This window comes from Trichechus manatus, unplaced genomic scaffold (genome assembly GCF_000243295.1).
Source record: "Trichechus manatus latirostris isolate Lorelei unplaced genomic scaffold, TriManLat1.0 scaffold00016, whole genome shotgun sequence".
NCBI lineage: Eukaryota > Metazoa > Chordata > Mammalia > Sirenia > Trichechidae > Trichechus > Trichechus manatus.
In genome coordinates this window covers 7442976-7460526 of record NW_004443952.1, presented here as the reverse complement: position 1 = coordinate 7460526, position 17551 = coordinate 7442976, and the positions used below count along the sequence as shown (strand labels likewise).

Genomic DNA, 17551 nt, shown 5'->3' with positions numbered 1-17551 from the left:
CTGTACTTCTTCCAAGACAGATTTGTTCATTCTTCTGGCAGTCCATGGTATATTCAGTATTCTTTGCCAACACCATAATTCAAAGGCATCAATTTTTCTTCTTGGATCTTCCTTATTCATTGTCTAGCTTTTGCATACATATGAAGTGATTGAAAATACAGGCAGTCCCTGGGTTATGAACAAGATCCATTCCTAAGTCTGTTTCTAAGTTGAATTTGTAGTAAGTCGCAACAGGTACATATGGTTCTCATCTAGCATCAATTAGTCAAATGTTTGTCTTAGTATATAGTATGTATTTTACCTTTCTATGCATATAAAATACTTAAAAAACATTTCCAAACCACTCAATGTTTGCATAGATATCACAAAGTAATGCGTGCGGTTCGTTATTATAACCATTGTAAGCATTTAACTTTTTAAGATAATAGGCTTAATGGCAGTCAATTCTTAAGTACAAGTTGCCCCTTGCCCCTAAGTCAGACGTTTGTAACCCGGGGCTGCCTGTGCCATGTCTTTGGTCAAGCGCACTTTAGGCCTCAAAGCGACATCTTTGCTTTTTAACAACTTTAAAGAGGTCTTTTGCAGCAGGTTTGCCCAATGCAATACATCCTTTGATTTTTTGACTGCTGCTTCCATGGGCATTGATTGTGGTTCCAAGTAAAATAAAATCCTTGACGACTTCAATATTTTCTCTGTTTGCCCTGATGTTGCTTATTGGTCCAGTTGTGAGAATTTTTGTTTTCTTTAGGTTGAGGTGCAGTCCATACTGAAGGCAATAGTCTTTGATTTTCATTAGTAAGTGCTTCAAGTCCTCTTCACTTTCAGCAAGCAAGGTTGTGTCATCTGCGTATCGCAGGTTGTTAACGAGTCTTCCTCCAGTCCTGCCGCCCTGTTCTTCTGGCCTGAGGGTGGGACATAGGCATCAGTATTTCTAAAAGTGCCCCAGGCGGTTCTCACGTGCAACCAATTTGAAGGCCACTGGTTTAGTGAAATACCTTTCCTGGTCACTAAGTGGCAAGGCTGGGATTTGAACCCATGTCTTCCCACCCTCAGTCCCATTCTCTCTGCACAATGCACACTGAAACAACTTCTCAATAGGAGAGGGCCCTCCAGGTAAAAGAGACGCTCCCCACCTGAGAAGGCTCATTTCTCTGCCATCTGCCTGAGATGTTTGCTGAGGGACGTTGTTGAGCTGATTCCTAAGGGCTGGTTAGGCACAGAAGCCACAGAATCAGACAGACCTGGATGGAATCCCGGCTCCATCCGTCTCCTTGTGAGCTTGGGCAAGTCACCTCGATTTCTTGAACCTCTGTTGCCTCAAGGGTGGCTGGGAGGGTTAGGTGGGATGTTATATATCCCCAGTATCTACCATGGGCCAGCACATGGTAGGCACTTCATAAGTGTTTGTTGAATGAATGAATGAATGATCATGATGATTATGAGGTAGAAGTAGCTGAAGGTCTTGCCCATCAAGTACCATCAGTTATCTTACCAGTTACCACTTAGCTACCCCCTACTAGCCAAGAAGGCTGCCAGAACCCCATTTGTACCTTGGGAGGGGTCCCATGCTGTCTCTAACTCTCCTGACTTGTTTCCTGTAGAGCAGTGTTTCTCAACCAGAGGTGATTTTGCCCCCTCCCCAGGGGACATTTGGCAATATCTGAAGACATTTTTGATTGTCACAACTCTGTGTTGGGGGAGGATGCTACTAGCTTCTAATGGGGAGAAGCTAGAGAACCTGTTAGTATCTTGCAATGCACAGGACATTCTTCCCACAACAAAGACTTATCCATCCCAAAATATCAATAGTGCCGAGATTGAGAAACCGTGCTATATGGAAACCCTCACTCCGTCCCAACCTATGTGCCTGGGGCCTTCCTGCCTCCCCACGTTTGCTTATCTGTGCTCTCCCCAGCATGCTTTCTCTCCTCCAAACTCATTTCCACAAATGTGTCCCTTGATTCTATTCTCATGTTTCTACTGCCATCTTTCAGGAGCACCTCCAGGCAGAAGTCATGCCTCCCTTCTTAATCATTCAGCCCTCTTCTCAGCTTCTTTGGGACTCTGCCCTTTTTGCCTGGAGTTGACGATGCACTTGTCTTTCGCACAGAACAAGTGCACGGAGGACAGAACCCAAAGTGTCATCTTTGTTTCTCCTGTGTGGGGCTTACCACACTGCTGGGCACATATGTCTGCTCCATCAACGCCTATGGCAGACATCACTAATTGATCTTTCTTGCCAAGCCCTTATGTGGCCTCAGAATCTTTCTTAACATATTACCCCAGGCAGACATGACAAATAGAATGAAAATGATGCTCAAGCTGAGTTACTGGCTTTCCTGTCTGACTTCCTCCTGGCTCCACCTGCTGCCCTCCCTCTGCCCCCTAGCCCTCCCTAGGTTGCCTGAGTTGTGACTGTCTGTGGGAAGCTGTAATGAAATGGGAGGACAGAGGGGGTTATTTGAGAATATTTGAGGGGGAACATGATTGAGACTGGGCTGAAACGATCTCCTGTCTTTCTGCAGAACTATCAGTTCTACCTGGCTGTGGCACACCAGTCCCATGCAGAGCCCCTACTGAGAGCCTTCTCCAGGCTTCCCTGATGCTCTGCTGCACTGGGCTCCTGTGGTCCATCCCCACAACAGTGCTGGGCTCAGCTCAGTGAAGCTCCTGCTTCTCCTGCAGTGTTGCCTCCTATGGTTGGGTGCATCTACACTCTCCTAGCACTCAGTACCTCTCCTTCATTCAACATAATATGTAGTTAGTGTCCATGTCCCCTTCTAGAAGGTAGGGAATGAGTTTGTTGGATTCACCAGTGCATCCCTAGTGCCTGACACAGGGCCTGAGCATTGCTGGGGCTCAGCAAACATTTGCTGAATGAATGAATAACTGGATGACTGAATGAGCCATATAGAAACTGCACCTTCCTGCCTCACCTGTCTCAAGTACCCCCTGAGCAGAGTTTGCCAACAGAGTCCTGGCTGTGGTGTGATGGGTTCTGTGACCATTCTTTGCCACAGCTTTCAGAATCCTACAACTTCTGAGCCAGCAGAATGCTTTGAGAGGCCAGATGGGGAAATTGAGGCCCAGAGGGGAGCAGGGACTTGTCCGTTATCATGTAGTGACTCACTCAACCTCTTGGCATGTGTTTATTCCTCTTTGATTCTGATCAATGGGCTGTCTGTCCTGTCGACTGTTAGGTGTGGGGTGTGGGCAGTCAAGGTGGTTGGTAAGTTCAGTGGGAAGTCTTGTGGAGTTCTATGCAAGCCAGAGAGGAAGGACACCCCTCTGTTTTTTGAGGATCTACTGCAGTTTCCAAACTTCACATAAACTTTGTTACTTGGGCTCAGCACAATCCTGTGAAGGCAGTAGGGTGAGCTCCATTTTACTTCAAAGGAAGCCAAGGCTAAGGTGGAGCCTGGGTGAACAGCTGAGGCCTGGGCATGCGTTGGTCCCCAGGACCCCCAGGCAAGGACAGGACCCCCTCCCCTCTGTGCCCAAAACCCAAATACCATCCCTGCCGGATGGGGAGACTGTCTGCAGCAACAGTGAGGTGATGTCTGGTTTCTCCGTGCACATTGTAAGCAATGATTAATCTGGCTCTGAAACCAAAATATAGACCGAGTTCTATTATAAACATGGTCCTGTGGAGACCCGCCTGCCGGGCGGCCTGAAGCCCCTTGCAGACACCCGTGGTCCCTGGAGCTCCCCTGGAGCATCCACTCTTCCCTGTACAGTCAGGCACCCATCACACACAGGGAAATCACTGCCTGTGGGTCCACCTTGCGGTCAGTGCCTGCCCTGTAATTGCTGGGGCCCTAGAGAAGATAATGGTTTAGACTCTTCCAGGTCCTGGGGCCCTGTCATTTGAAGCTATTTGGCTGGCCCCAGCTTGGTAAACACTCTTAAGGTAGTTCCAGGGAGCATAAGAGCCTCCCTCTCACCCCAACCTCCGCCTTGGCTGTGCCCGACCCTGATGCTCCCAGCCAGCGAGGAGAAACTGGGAAGTTCACAGCAACATTCATGGCCCTTTAGGGGCCATTGACTGGCAGAACTTAGGAATCATGTTCTTCTGGACAGAGCACAGTCAAACAGGTCCAGCATCCTGGAGAATAGTCTGGGCTTGGCCATGACTTACTAAGTCACCTTCGGCAAGTCCCTTCCCCTCTCTGAGCCTTAGTTTCTCAGTCTGTCCAATGAGAAAGGAAGTTGATGGCTTAGGTTCCTTCAAACTCAGATACTCCAGGGTTCTGTGATGAGCCTTTGCCCCAATATTGCTGCAATGATCCATGAGCTTCTTTCCCAGGGAGGTGGGTCTATAAGGGGATCTTTCCTTGGGTGTCCCTGTAGCTCTTCTAGGCAGGCCTTGGGCTGGTCAATGAGAAGATCTCATCCCCTGATTTGGTGGTTTAAGACAGGTCTGACCTGGCTCAGTCCCTGAGAAGCTGTGGGGCCTCAGAAAAGTCTCTTTACCTCTCTGAGCCTCAGCTTCCTCATCTGGCATGGTAACTCCTACCCCTAGGGGTGATTGCAAGGAGTAGATGAGCTGATATGTTTAAGCCCTTAGTGCTGGGCCGGGCATCGGGCCAGCTTACTGTACGTGTCCCTGGTTGTCATTTGTCTCCTTTTAGTTGCATCTTGAGTAAGGGGCTTACTTGAAATCTCCTCCTGGGGTTTCACTCACAACGCTTCTCTGCTTCCTTTTTGAGGCTGAAAAGTTGAGTTTCAGCGGTTTCTTTGTGGCTGCAGAGGAAGCCACGGGAGCTGCTGATGCCCATGTCCCTGGCCTTTCTTTGGTGGATCCCTGGCCCCATTATTCCACTTTGCAGCAACCTCATGAGGTGGGTAGGGGGTGGCAGAGTGAGGCCCAGTGAGGGTAATGGCCTATGCCAGGTCACAAAGCCCAGAGCTTGAGGCTAAATTCAGCTGTTCATTGGGAAAAGGCGTTGCTTATTCTTCCTCATCTGTAAGCTACAAAATGGAAAAAATGATTTAAAAAAAAAAAAAAAAGGTGATTATATATGTCATAAGGAGCCCTGGCGACACAGCAGTTAATCATTCAGCTGCTAACCAAAAGGTTGGAAGTTTAAACCCAGTCAGCGGCTCTGCAGGTGATCTGCTCCCATAAAGATTACAGCCTAGAAAACCCTATGGGGCAGTTCTACTCTGTCAACATGGGGTCACTATGAGTTGAAATCAACTTGACAGCACCCAACAACAACATACACATCAGATCACAACACGTCCCTGCTCTAGACCCTCCTGCAGTTCCCCATCACACTCAGGAGAAAACAGAACAGAACAACCCACTGTCTGTGCCAAAGCGTCCATGGCCTGGCGTGCTCTGGCCTTCTGCTTTTTCTCTAGCCACCCCCTCCTGCTGGCTCTCTCTCATGCCTTACTCATTCTGCTCCTGTTACGTAGGCCTTCTTGTCTTTCTTGAGCCCACCCCAAAGCATTCTTGTCCTAGGGAATTTGCACTTGCTCTTCCCTCTGCCTGGAATGCCCTTCCCCAGGTAGCCAGCCCTGTGTCCGGCTCCCTCACCTCATTCATCTCCTCAGAGTGGCCTTCCCTGACCACCCGCTGAAGTCACAACACTGCCATTCTCATCCCCTAACTCCGCTTACTCCTCTTCATACACCGTTCACTACCAGACATTATCGTTTATACCTACTTGTTCTTAACCTCTCCTTAATTAGAACATAAACTCCATTAAAGTGAAGGATGTTGTCTGTCTTGCTCACCCCATGCCTACAACAGTGTTGGCACAGAAAAGCTCAGTAAATGTTTGCTGAATGAATGGATGAAAAATGAAGATTGTGCTGATAGCAGCAGCTAGTCTCCACAGGGCCCCTGATGCCAGATACTGGGCTAAGTGCTTTACACACATTGTATCATGTAACCCCTAGGCCAATCTTAGATATAATATACCCATTTTACAAACGAGGAAACTGACGCTTAGAGAGGTGAAGCTGGTAGCCCATTATCACCCAGCCAGCCAGTCAAGGAGCAGGACTGGAATCCAGATCAGTCCAAAATAAGAGATCTTAACCATTTTGCATGCTAAGCCCTGACTGTGGCATGTGCCTCAGTTTATCCACTGAGGGAAAGTACTACACACAGCCCAGGTGAGAGAGTCTCACCCAACCAGGTTGCATCAACGTCCACAGGCCCCTGGATATGAGATGCAATCCCATCGCTGAGCAGTCTTGAGGCATGAGTAGGTGCAGAAGGAATGCTCGTAAACTCCCCAAACCTCTTGGACCAAACCAACTCTGCTGTTTATAATTAAGAGTCTCTGTTTCCTGGGGGCTCATGGGGGTTGCCGAGCGTGTGTGCCTATGTGTATTTGTGTATGTGCATGGAGCTGCACATTCCTGAGGATGTTTGCAAGACTCTCAGTGTGGCCTTGGGTGCCAAAAAGACCTGGTGGTGAGAGGCCAGCCTGCTGCTCCTGAGTTCTCTAAGACTCAGTTGTCTCTTCTGTAAAATGGGGATGATAATCCCCTTCTCCACCTCATCTGGCTGTTGTCAGGGTTAGGTGGGATCTTGCAGGCATAGTCCTGGGTACAAGGTGAGCACTCTGTAAAGGACCATGTGCAGAGGGGTCTATAGGAACCTAGAGTCTAGAGTCTTGCAGTATTATTCTGTAGGGAAGTCTTAGAACTGTAGGGTTCTAAAACGTCAGAGCTGAAAGAGACTCAAGAATTCTAACTCCTTCATTGGAGGTCCAGAGAAGGTCAGTAACCCACCCAAAGTTGCAGAGTAGTCAGGGACAGTGTCTAAACCAAGCCCAGGACTTGGTTTAGGGGGCCTAGTGGGGGTCAGCACGGTTTCCCTGTCTGAAGTGGAAGCCCCTCACTCGGTCTTTCTACCACAGTCCTAAACTGATTGAAGCTTGAAGCCTGGGGCTTTCACCTGGAGACATCTTAACTCTGATGAAATGGCTCAGGCCCCAACACTGCCTGAAAGCTGCCGTTTTGATTCTCTGGACCTAGAGGCATGCCCAGACTATGTGGGACCATGGTAGTTGGGCCATGGGGACACGGGGTGAAAGTTGGTGCTGGGGCATTGCCAAGGTTTCTCAATCAGGAATTTGGGTGGCCTCGTCCTCCCTGGAGTAGGAGCTGGGCACTGTGGGAGGAAAGGAGGCAGCTATTTTCGTTAACATATTTGGTCAATATGTGAGATCGTTTCTGAGCAGGAGTTGATGAGAAGAGGCAGAAAACCCAGCATCACACGGAGGCTAGACATGCCCCAGACCATTCACAAACCCCCACCTCCACTCCTGACCGTCTCACCTTCTCAGGATTCAGGAAGAATGGCTGGGAGACAGCACGTGGTATCCCAGTTATCCCTCTGTCACAGTTGTTTTATCCCAGTTCAGCTCCCAAACCCCACCAAAGGAGCGACCCCCCACCCCCGCAGGTCTTCCAGCCTAAGAACCAGTGGTAGCAGAGATGAAAGCCCAGAAATCTACTAATCGTCACTCATTATGTGCATCTATTCCACAAGCAGGTACTGGGTGTGGACTGTGTCCCTAACGTTGGGCAGGCAGGGAGCCTGGGCCTCTGTGGTCTGCAGCCCCAGATCAGATGTGTCTTCCTACCTGATGTGGCTTTTCTTCCCCACAGGGCCTCAAGGGCTATCCAGGACCGGCGGGGCACCCCGGAGAACAGGTGAGGGCCTTGGCCTCAGCCCCACCCTGCTTGCTGTCCCTCACTCCAGCCCTTGCCTGGCACTGGCTTCCTCCCTGGGTCCTGCTCCCATGAGGAGCCCCAGGCCAGGCTGTCCTGCCTCCCGTCCCACTGGGGCTCCCACCCCACCCACCTCTCCTGCAACCACATCTGCCTGAAAGAGGTGGTGCCCACCCGATGTTGGCATGAGCCGCTGCACTCTGGTTAGAGCCATGAATAGCTGGCCTGTTCCGGGCGATGTTAGGGGATATTATACGTGCCGCCATGGGGTTTGTTGGAATTTTGGCTGCCCTAGCCCAAGTCAAACAGCAGCGGCTGCCAGCGTGGGAGAGCCAGCCAGGTCCTCAGTGACTTCTTATTCCTGGGCTGCAAGCAGAGGGAGTTTTGTCCCTCAGAGCTGGTCTGACTGGTTTCCCAGAGAGGTGGGCTTCAGGGCCCAGCAGGCGGGTGGCTTCCCCTTCCTCCCAGTTCATCTCACATTCCTGCCCCTCTCTTTGTCCATTGTAAGCCCCAGCCCGCTGCTGCCCCTCCTCCTAGACCTGGAACTGGGCAGGGTCTCTCCTTCCCTCATGTTTCTCTCTGTTCCTTTGCAGGGGCAGCCGGGACCTGAGGGCAGCCCAGGGGCCAAAGGTTACCCTGGCAGGCAGGTGCAGTATATGGCTTCTAGAAGCTCTGGTGGCCGTGGTGGTGTGGAGATGACCACGGGTTCCCCTGGGTGGAGGGAGGGGCTGGGGCTGGGGGCCAAGAAGCTGCACCCACTGGGTGGGCCCTGAGGAAAGGGCTGTCCAGAAGGCTGGACCAGGGAAACTTCTCTTGGGAGACAGCAGAAAGGATGCTCGGTAAGAGAACAGATGAAAGAGGAACTCTGCTTATGGAGGATCGGGGCTCAGAGGCTCCTCCTGTTCAGCCTCCTGCTGAGCCACCTCCCTGGGACTTGGTTTGAAGACCCCTAGTTTAATTCCTAACACATTTTACAGAGGGGGCAGCTGAGACCCAAAGGAGACAGGATTCACCTGGGTTGTTGGCAACGTCTCCATATGTCCCTGCCCCTCTGTTTTTTGTGTTTCAGGGGTTACCTGGACCAGTAGGAGGCCCAGGCCCCAAAGGCAGCCGGGTAAGTGGTCCTTGGCAAGTACCACACATATGAGGCCCTGGGCGGTCATTACCTGTCCCTTTAGCCAGGCCTGCTGGGAGATCAGGGCTGTAAGGCCTCCACCCATGGCCTCTCAGAGGGGCTGAGACTGAGGTTCTTCAACCTGAGCACTCCCTGCAGAGCAGAGGGACAGTAGGATGACCAGGTGACAGGGACCCTTGAGCCAAATAAGCTGGCTTGGTCCCCGTAGCTGGTCGGTCTGGACAGCAGGGTCTCTACTGGAGGCTTAGCCGTGGTCCAGCTGCAAACAACCAAGCATTTGCTTGCCATGACTCTGGCACATCCTGAGTGACTCAGAGGCCAGCCCTGGGGCTTCTTCAATTGCCTGTGATTGGAAGGGGCCCCCTTGCTGCTCCCAGCTGAGGACTGGGAGAGGCCACCTTTTTGGAGGACAGTGGTGCTGGAAGGTAAATGCTGCCCAGGCCTGGAGGATGATGAGTCTTCAGCTCTCCCTGTCCTTCAAAACCTGCATGGAACAAACCTTGAGTAGCCAGCAGCCTTGGTTTGCCCATCTTTACAATGGGATGATGTCCATTTCTACCCTAGCTTGGTTGTGGGGACGCCTGGGATTTGGAAGCAAGTACTGCTGAGGAGGGGCTCCCAGGTGGGCTGTGGGGAGGTGAAGAAAGTTCCAGGTGAATTTGGTGAGGGTAAATGAAGTTCAGAAGAGATGATCTGCTGGAATCCTCTCTTCCACATACAAGGAAACTAGGTTCTTGGCAGGGACCTGGCAGCTCGAGTTCACACTGCACGTCTAATGTGGAGCTGGGACGGGGATCCAGTGTCTTGAGGCTAGGCCACTGCCTCTCTCAGGAATGCTCAGCAAGCAGGTCACCCAGTCCTCATGGGGCAGGTCACACGTGATGTGCCATCCACTCCTGAGCCAGGGCTCTTTATACTCTGGCAGGAGGGAGAGGTCAGAATGGCCGCAGACTGGGCTCTAATCCCGGAAACAGACTTGGCCTTCAAAACAGTGTCTGGGGTGGGGGTGGGGTGGGCCAGTGAGTGGGAGGGCAAGGTCCGCAAGCTGTTATTAGGACATGCAGGGCTGAGGAGGCTCCTAGGAAGCCGGGTCTCCCTTCCTGTATCTAGCTGCTTCCTCAAGCAGTAGCCCTGGTGGGGGCTCTGAGCCCAGGGAGAAGGTCTCCCAGCACAGACCTTCTCGATCTGCCGGGAGGAACAGAGGAGTGGGGGGAGGGAGCCATGCTGATGGCATCTGGGGCTGCATGGTGTTTGCCTTGCTAGTGGCATCTTGAGGCCACATGTGAGGGGCGGGCTGGCTCTGGCCCCACCCTTCCCATCTCTACAGGTCGCAGGGCCCCTGGGCAGCCAGGGTGAGCTAGGGGCTGGCACATGCTGCCCCCCCAACCCTGCCATTGCTGGTCTCTAGTTATGAAGTAGGCAGAGTGCAGGCTTTGGACAACTGGTTTGAGACCTACTCTGCTATTAACTAGCTGTGGGACCTTGGGCTGGTTACTGGGCTTCTCTGAGCCCAGTTTCTCACCTGTCGATCTGGGATATGAGCCCTACTTTGAAAGGTCAGCAAATGGTTCCTCATTAAGATTGTGATATTGATCACACTGGACATTGAGGCTGAGGCTTGGTCACCCCTCAGTCTTCCAGGGAGAGAGCACTCTTTGTGAGCCTCTGTTGCTTGTTGTTTGTGGGAGGCAATGTAGCGGAGTGGTTAGGAGCCCAGGCCCCGGTGTCAGATGACTTGAATTCAAATGCCAGTTCTACCACATTCCAGCTGTGTGACCATGGGCAAGCCACTTCACCTCTCTGGGCCTAAATCTTATCACCTGTACTTATTTCCTAGGAGTGAGGTGAGGACACAATAAGTGCTTTAATGCATACAAAGTACTGAGAACTGGGCCTGGCACATAGTTTGCACCCAATAAAAGCTAGCTTTTGTTATAGTTATTCTTAAATCATGCCACAAACATCTAGAGAGTGCCAACAGTGGTGGAAGCCCTGAGCTGAGTTCCCGCCCTTGAGAAGCTCCTAGGCTAATGACAATGATACATGGACACGGTTCGTGAAGATACAAAGGAGAAAGTTGTAGACGCTACTCAACCAGTTGTCGTCAAGTCGACTTCAAATCATGGTGCCCTCATGTGTCAGAGTAGAACTGTGCTCCATAGGGTTTTCAGTGGCTGATATTTTGGATGTAGATCACCGGGCCTTTCTTCCAAGGCCCCTGTGGGTGGATTTGAACCTCCAACCTTTCAGTTATCAGCGAGCGTGTTAACCGTTTGCACCCCCACCCCCGGGACTCCTGGTGCTAACTGAGGTGCAAACATGGTGCTGGGTGTAGAGGGTGGTTACTCCGGCTAGGGCATCAGGGATGCCTTGCCAGAGGGGAGAGCATTAGAGCTGGGCTTTGAAGGTTTAGCTCTGTAGTCTTGAGGGGTGGGAAGGGCCTGCCGGTTGGAAGGGACAGAGAGGATAAAGGCTGGGAGGCAGGAAACCAGAGGGCAGATGCACTGATAGTAGGGTGGTGGGGAAGAGCTCAGTCTTTGGAGTCAGCTGGACCTAGGATGGACCCCCAACCCCAGCACTGACTAGCCGCGTTGCTTTATCCGCAGCTTCCTCGTCTGGGCAGTGAGGGGGGTGGTAGCCAAACTGCAGGGTCCTTGTGAGGGTTAGTGCTGTTGCACACACAGAGCCCTGACACCATACCTGGCACAACGTCAGTGCACCTGGTGGCAGCTGTTCTTGCTGTTGCGCTCAGCTAACTTGGGTGGCTATGAGCCCCGTCCATGTCCAGGGCGTGTGAGGCCCAGGAGGAGGCGTTGCAGAAGCCACAGCCTGCCATGAGCATCCCTGGGGGTGGCTAGGACCTGGTGCCAATCTAGAATTTAACCCAGCTGAGAGCTTCCTTCCCACAGGTCCCGGAGCCACCGGCATGGGGTGGGTCTCCCCCACACAAGCACCCGTGCCCTTCCCTGGCGTGAGGGTATGTGCCTTTGGACTACATCGTGGAAGCCAGCACCATGCAGTCCATGGGCATATACACTTGCCTCAAGGCCTATGTCATCGAGGAGCCGCCGGAGCCACTGCTGCCGCCAGCGAGGAAGAGGAGCCAGGGCATGGGAGGGCAGCAAAGGGGGTGGTTAGGATGGGTCGGGCCAGCCACACCCCACTGCTAGTCCCCTCTAACCCCCCCATCTGCTCTTTCCTAGGGCTACATCGGACTCCCAGGGCTCTTTGGCCTGCCAGGGTCTGATGGAGAGCGAGTAAGTATACTTTGTTTGGTTAATTCACTTGCCCACCCACCCACCCACCCTGGCTCCCTCTCGCTTGAGCCTTGTCCTGACCTCTTCCCTGTCTCTCCTCCTACAGGGTCTGCCTGGTGTTCCTGGCAAGAGGGGCAAGATGGGTAGGCCGGTAAAGATTTTCCGTGTCTATTACGCAGACTCTATGGGTGACCCGACCTCACACTGGCCTCGCTCCCTGCCCACCTGCAGCCTGGGCATTTTCCACTCCTCTCTGCTCGGCCATTGCTCTGCTTTGAGTGTGGGGCTGTCTGGGCCCCGCGTCCTGCTGCCAGAATGGCTTGGTGGCTGCTGCCTGGCTGGGGTTGGGGACTCCTGGGGCTCTGGGCCTCTCTGGGTTGGTCTCCCTCTCGCAGTGCAGCAGCTGCTCTGCAGTGTGATCCTGTGTCTGGGGGGCTTCTGTCTGGGGTGTATGTGTCCCTGGGCCTGCTGGGACTGGAGGGTCTCTGTGCTCGCATCTCTGAGACTCAGCCTCCATTTTGCCTTGGCCGCCCAGCTCGTTCACACACAAAGCCAAAGGATGGTGGGGTATGTGGGCAGGCTCACAGCAGAGCGTAACCCCAGCAAAGGCTCAGAGGTAACCCCCAGTCTCCAGTTTTGCATCTGGCTCTCGTCTGTGGTAGAAGACAGTTGTTCCTCTTAAATGTGGGCATTCATGGGGCATGAAGTGAAAAAGTTGCCCAGAGTTTCACAATGAGTAAACAATGGAGCCAGGATGCAAACTCAGTTGGTTTGACTCCAAGGTCTCTGATCTTAACAGCTACTCGAGACTACGTTTCCAGGTTGCTAGTTGGCGGTAATGCTGTAAAAGCGGATTCCCTAGACTCCTAGCCTGGGAGGAAGGTCATTCATGCCTATCATCTCATTATTTAGAAAGGGAAACTAAGGCTCCAAGAGGCAGAGCAATATGTCCAGTGTCCTGCTGCCAACCTGAGGCAGACCCAGGATGGTAACTGAGGCCTTGTTTCTTCCAGGCCCAGCACCTGTTGGCAGCTTGAGGCTCTGTGCCGCTGCCCTATGGGTTAGTTATTAGTTATTGTTTCTGCAGAACAAATTGTCACAAAATCTAGTGACTTAAACCAACAAACTTTTATTACCTCATGCAGTTTCTGAGGGTCAGAAATCGGAGACTGCCTTAGCTGTTTAGTTCTGGCTCACGGTCTCTCATGAGGCTGCAGTCAAGATGCTGGCTGGGACTGCAGCCATCTGAAGGTTTGACTGGGGCTGGAGGGCCTGATTCCAAGCTCACGCACATGGCTGTTGGCGAGAGACTTCAGTTCCTGACCATGTGGGCCTCTCCATAGGGTTGCTTAGGTGTCCTCAAGCTGGATGTGGTGGCTGGCTTCCCCCAGCACAAATGATCCGAGAGAGAGAGGCAGAAGCTGCAATTTCTTTTAAGACGTAGCCTTGGAAGTCACATGCCATCACTTTTGCTGAATTCTATTGGTCACACAGCCCAACCCTGGTACAGCGTGGGAGGGGACTACACAAGGGTGTAGATGCCAGGAAGTGGGGATCAGATCACTGGGAGCCATTTTGAAGGCTGCCTGCCATAAATAGTAACTTCCTCATAGACTGCTGTAAGGATTCCATGGATAATATGTGGAGAGCCTGGAGTGTTGTAAATGCTCAGTAAATGGGAGCTGTTAGAACAAACCTGTTCCTCTCTGTGACTGCTTTAGGACACAAGAGGCGAGAGTGTTTTGTTGGATGTTGTGACTCTTATTTTGGGGAGCCTCCAGACCAAAACATATGGTTCTAGAAGAGCCTTAACTTCGTGTCAGGGGGCCTGAACTCTAGCACTACTTGTGTTGCTAATTCACTAGGCGATCTCAAGGAAGCATAGTCCCTTTCTGGACCTCAGTTTCCCAATCCCTGCAAGGGAGGGTGGGTCTTCCCTTCTCTGAGACATGATGGCAGTCGGCTGTTTTCTGAAGGGCCTCCCCTTCCCACCCTGTCTCCCCAGCCCTGCTGCTTCCCTGGCTGAGAGTTGGCTCATGGAAGACTCCGGAAAGCAGTAGCCCCTGCTAGTCTTGGGCCACAGCTCTGCTGCCTGGGGCTTCACTCTGTTCAAACCACACAGTGCTTTTCCTCCCTGGCCATGTGGCAAGACCCGCACAATCCTAGGCATGTCATGGCTTCTTCTCCAGCCTGACGAAGGAAGTAATGTCTCCTCAACAGGGCTCATGACTCAGTTGTCTTCCATGTCCTTCGTGTCTCCCCTTCATCCACCTTCTCTCGGCCATGTATTGTTTTCTCCTTGGAGCTAAAAGCAATGGCTGCTCGTGGCTGAGAAGGCAGCATCCAGTCTGGGTACTCGGCACAATTTTCCCACTGGGGCCATTCATTCGTTTCATGTGAGAAAAATTTATTGAGCACCTACTGTATGCCAGGTGCTGGGGATAACTATAGACACAAGTCTCTGTTGTGGAGCTTAAATTTTAGAGATAGAGACAGTCAATAAACAAGATAAAGAGATAAAATGAGTATGGTCATGACTCCCTCTAAGGCCCTGTTAAGTGAAAGGAAGCAACATTGGCTGAGGCCGTCTTACATGCATTGAACCACATGTGACCTTCCTGGTAATCCCCGGGGAAGAGATTGATTATCCCCATTTCCAGATGAGGACTGTCAAAGCCACTTGTCCAGCGACCCTCTGAGGCCTCTCCAGGACTTGAACCCCATCACTGACGACTCCTCTCTGCTTCTTTGCTTCATGTCTTTGACTTCCTAAGATTCAGCCCTGTCCTCCGTGACAGGGTGTTCCCTGGCACCGGGGTGTCAGGCGTGGGTGGGAGGAAACCCCCTTCAGCCAAACAGTCCCATGGCCACGCAATACTCCTGAGGGCCGTGAAAATACGCTTGATTCTGGTCCAGCTGCCACGGCCAGCTAATCGGCAAGGTCTGTATAGGATATAATTTAATATGTTTATTAGGACTTTGTATCGTCTGAGTCCCTATGGCTTTGTCTCTGCTTCTGCCGGGCCCTCTGAGATGACTGTGCACCTCTGCCCACACACTCCTCCAGAGGTCTTTAGGGCCATCCCCCTGTTGCCAGTGCTTCCGCCCCCTTGAGCCAGCTGGTGGGGTTTGGGGTTCTTCCATGAGTGGATTGTTCTCCACGTCAAAGCTTTGGGCCAGGAGATTTCTAGGCACTTATTAACAAGAGGAAATGTCAGGAGAATGAGCTGAATTCCCTCATGCCAGATCGCAGCTGGCCTCATTTCTGGCAGGGCTGGTGATGATTTCATTGTAGTCAATCTCTCCCACAGCGGGCAAAACCTTAGGCCCTTGCGCTTGGCCTCTTCAGTATCCAGTTTGGAAGGGGAGTGTGTGAAACTTTGGCTGATAAGAGCCAAGAAAGAAGTCAAAAGTCAGGGCACACCATTGCTGCAGGAACCTTAGTGATGACCTACCCTAATCCCTGTGTCAGACAGATAAGCAGACAGTGCCCAGAGAGGGTAAGTAACTTGCCCAAGATCACACAGCAAGTTGGGGCCAGAGTCAGGACTTTAACCCAGGACACTTGCTTGCTAGTACAGGGTGTTCTCCACACTACCTCTCTTCCCTTTCTCTGTGCTCTTGTCTTCAGCCTCCAAAGGGAAGATCAGTCTATAGGTCTCATCTCCTCCTCATATCTCCTGCGAGAAAGAGAAACGTACTTACTAGTTGTGGTTTTCTGATGAGGAGTACAGGAAGAAAATGTTGCAAATTCCTGGAGGGGTTTCTCCTGGGCCATCTTGACTTGCTTGGGGCACAGCTCAGTGTCACTAATAGCCGAAGGCCAAGTCATGCGTCCCAGCCAAGGGGCTCTCCCCAGGAGATGCTGGGAAGATGCTGCCATGACTCCTCCTGTCTCATACCCAGTGAATTCCTGGTGAGCTCTCTGGAATCCCTGGCAATGCCAGCCACCACTCACAGCTTCTCTTGTGCCCGCCGGCCAGGCGGCTGGTCCTGTGTAGTGAGTCAGGTGGGCAGACCCTAAAGTTCAGAGCTGGAAGGGAACAGCTCTGGTTCCAACTCGCTCAGTGTCTGGCTCAGGGTGGACTGGGACTTGCCCAAGGCCACACAGCTCACCTATGGGGGGACAGGCTTTTAACATGGAGCATTTTGGCTTCAAGCTCAGGGCTCTTTCCAGTTCTCAGACTGCAGGCAACAGGGAGCAAAGTGACAGAGATCCCATGTTTCCAAGTGGGGAAACTGAGGCCAAAGCAGATTAAGGTCTTAGCCCTGGTGATGCTCTGACCTGGGGGTGTGGTTCTCAGAGTCCTAAACCTGAGCCAGAGCTGTCCCAGGGCTGTTGGTGACCCTGGGGTCCTGGTGGGGACTCTGCCTGCCCAGCTTCTCCTTGTTCCCTGAAGTGATTTTTCTTGGGTGGATTTCCGAGTGAGTTTCAACAAGGCTGGGTAAAATATGCTCAGCATTGTGAGAAAAGGATGCTGGGGACCGTTGAGGGGTCTTTCCATGTCAGCACATTTGAGGGGCACATACGCTCTAGAAAAGAATATGGGCTGTTTCACGTGCAGTACAGTAGACAGAATGCAGGTTAGACTTGTGCAGGAACTTCCTGTCTTTGGAAAATTTAAACATCCTAGGGAGGTCTCTGAGGTCCTTCTGTGGGCCTTTCCCAGAGGTTATTAAATATTCCCACTGCTGGTATAAACCTCAACTAGCAGACTGGTGGCATGTTAGCATTTACTGGGAGCTGGAATGTCAACAGCTCATTTCTCTAGCCCAACCCTAAGAGGTGAGTTGGGCAAGAATGACTACTTTGCAGGCTGGGGAGCTGAGCCTAAGAGTCCTTAGCAAGACTTCTGATTCCAGATTTTCTGTGCTTCCCCTTACCCTATATCCCACCTTTTGGGGCAGAGAGTTGGGGCAGGCACCTTCTGGAAGCAGGGGAGTGGATGAGATGGGTTTCAGAGGCCTCCTCCAGCCCCTGGGGTCCTGCCGACATGTGGTGACGAGGACTGTCCTTGTCCTTGGCTCTATTCCTCTGAGTTGCAGTGACCAGGAGAGAATGTGGAGTTTCTTCCCCTTTTCAGTCTCCTCCTGAACCTTGTTCTGCTCCAAGCACAAGGCGTTCAGTTCCCCAGAGGGGCCCGACCTGGGGAAGTGGAGAAACCACGTGGCTGGGGCCCCGGCAGGGAGCCAAGCTCATTCCTTGGGCCGTGGGCCTTGGGCCAGCCTGCTGCAGCCGGGAGCTGGGCCTGCAGAGGAAGATCCTCTCTCCAGGCCAGGCTGTGTGCACACGCTATGTGGTCGTCTTGCACAAGCAGGCACAGCCAGACGGGGAAGCAGATGGGGCAGGAGTGGGGGCCACGTTCAGCTTGGCAGCCACCTCCCTGAGACCCAGAGGGGCCGAGCATCGAGGGCCTTGGGCGAGCACTGGAAATGGGATACTGTGCTAGGTAGTAGGGGG

At 52.3% G+C, this 17551-nt stretch overlaps 1 protein-coding gene across 1 annotated transcript in view; it reads left to right on the top strand.

Moving 5' to 3' along the window:
- COL27A1 (collagen type XXVII alpha 1 chain) overlaps positions 1 to 17551 on the top strand; it is a 153447-nt gene that overhangs the window by 41238 nt on the left and 94658 nt on the right. The window contains exons 8-12 of the mRNA XM_004372133.1: positions 7636 to 7680; positions 8292 to 8345; positions 8768 to 8812; positions 12037 to 12090; positions 12197 to 12241. Coding sequence (XP_004372190.1) covers positions 7636 to 7680; positions 8292 to 8345; positions 8768 to 8812; positions 12037 to 12090; positions 12197 to 12241 — 243 coding nt within the window. The remainder of the gene's footprint in view (positions 1 to 7635; positions 7681 to 8291; positions 8346 to 8767; positions 8813 to 12036; positions 12091 to 12196; positions 12242 to 17551) is intronic.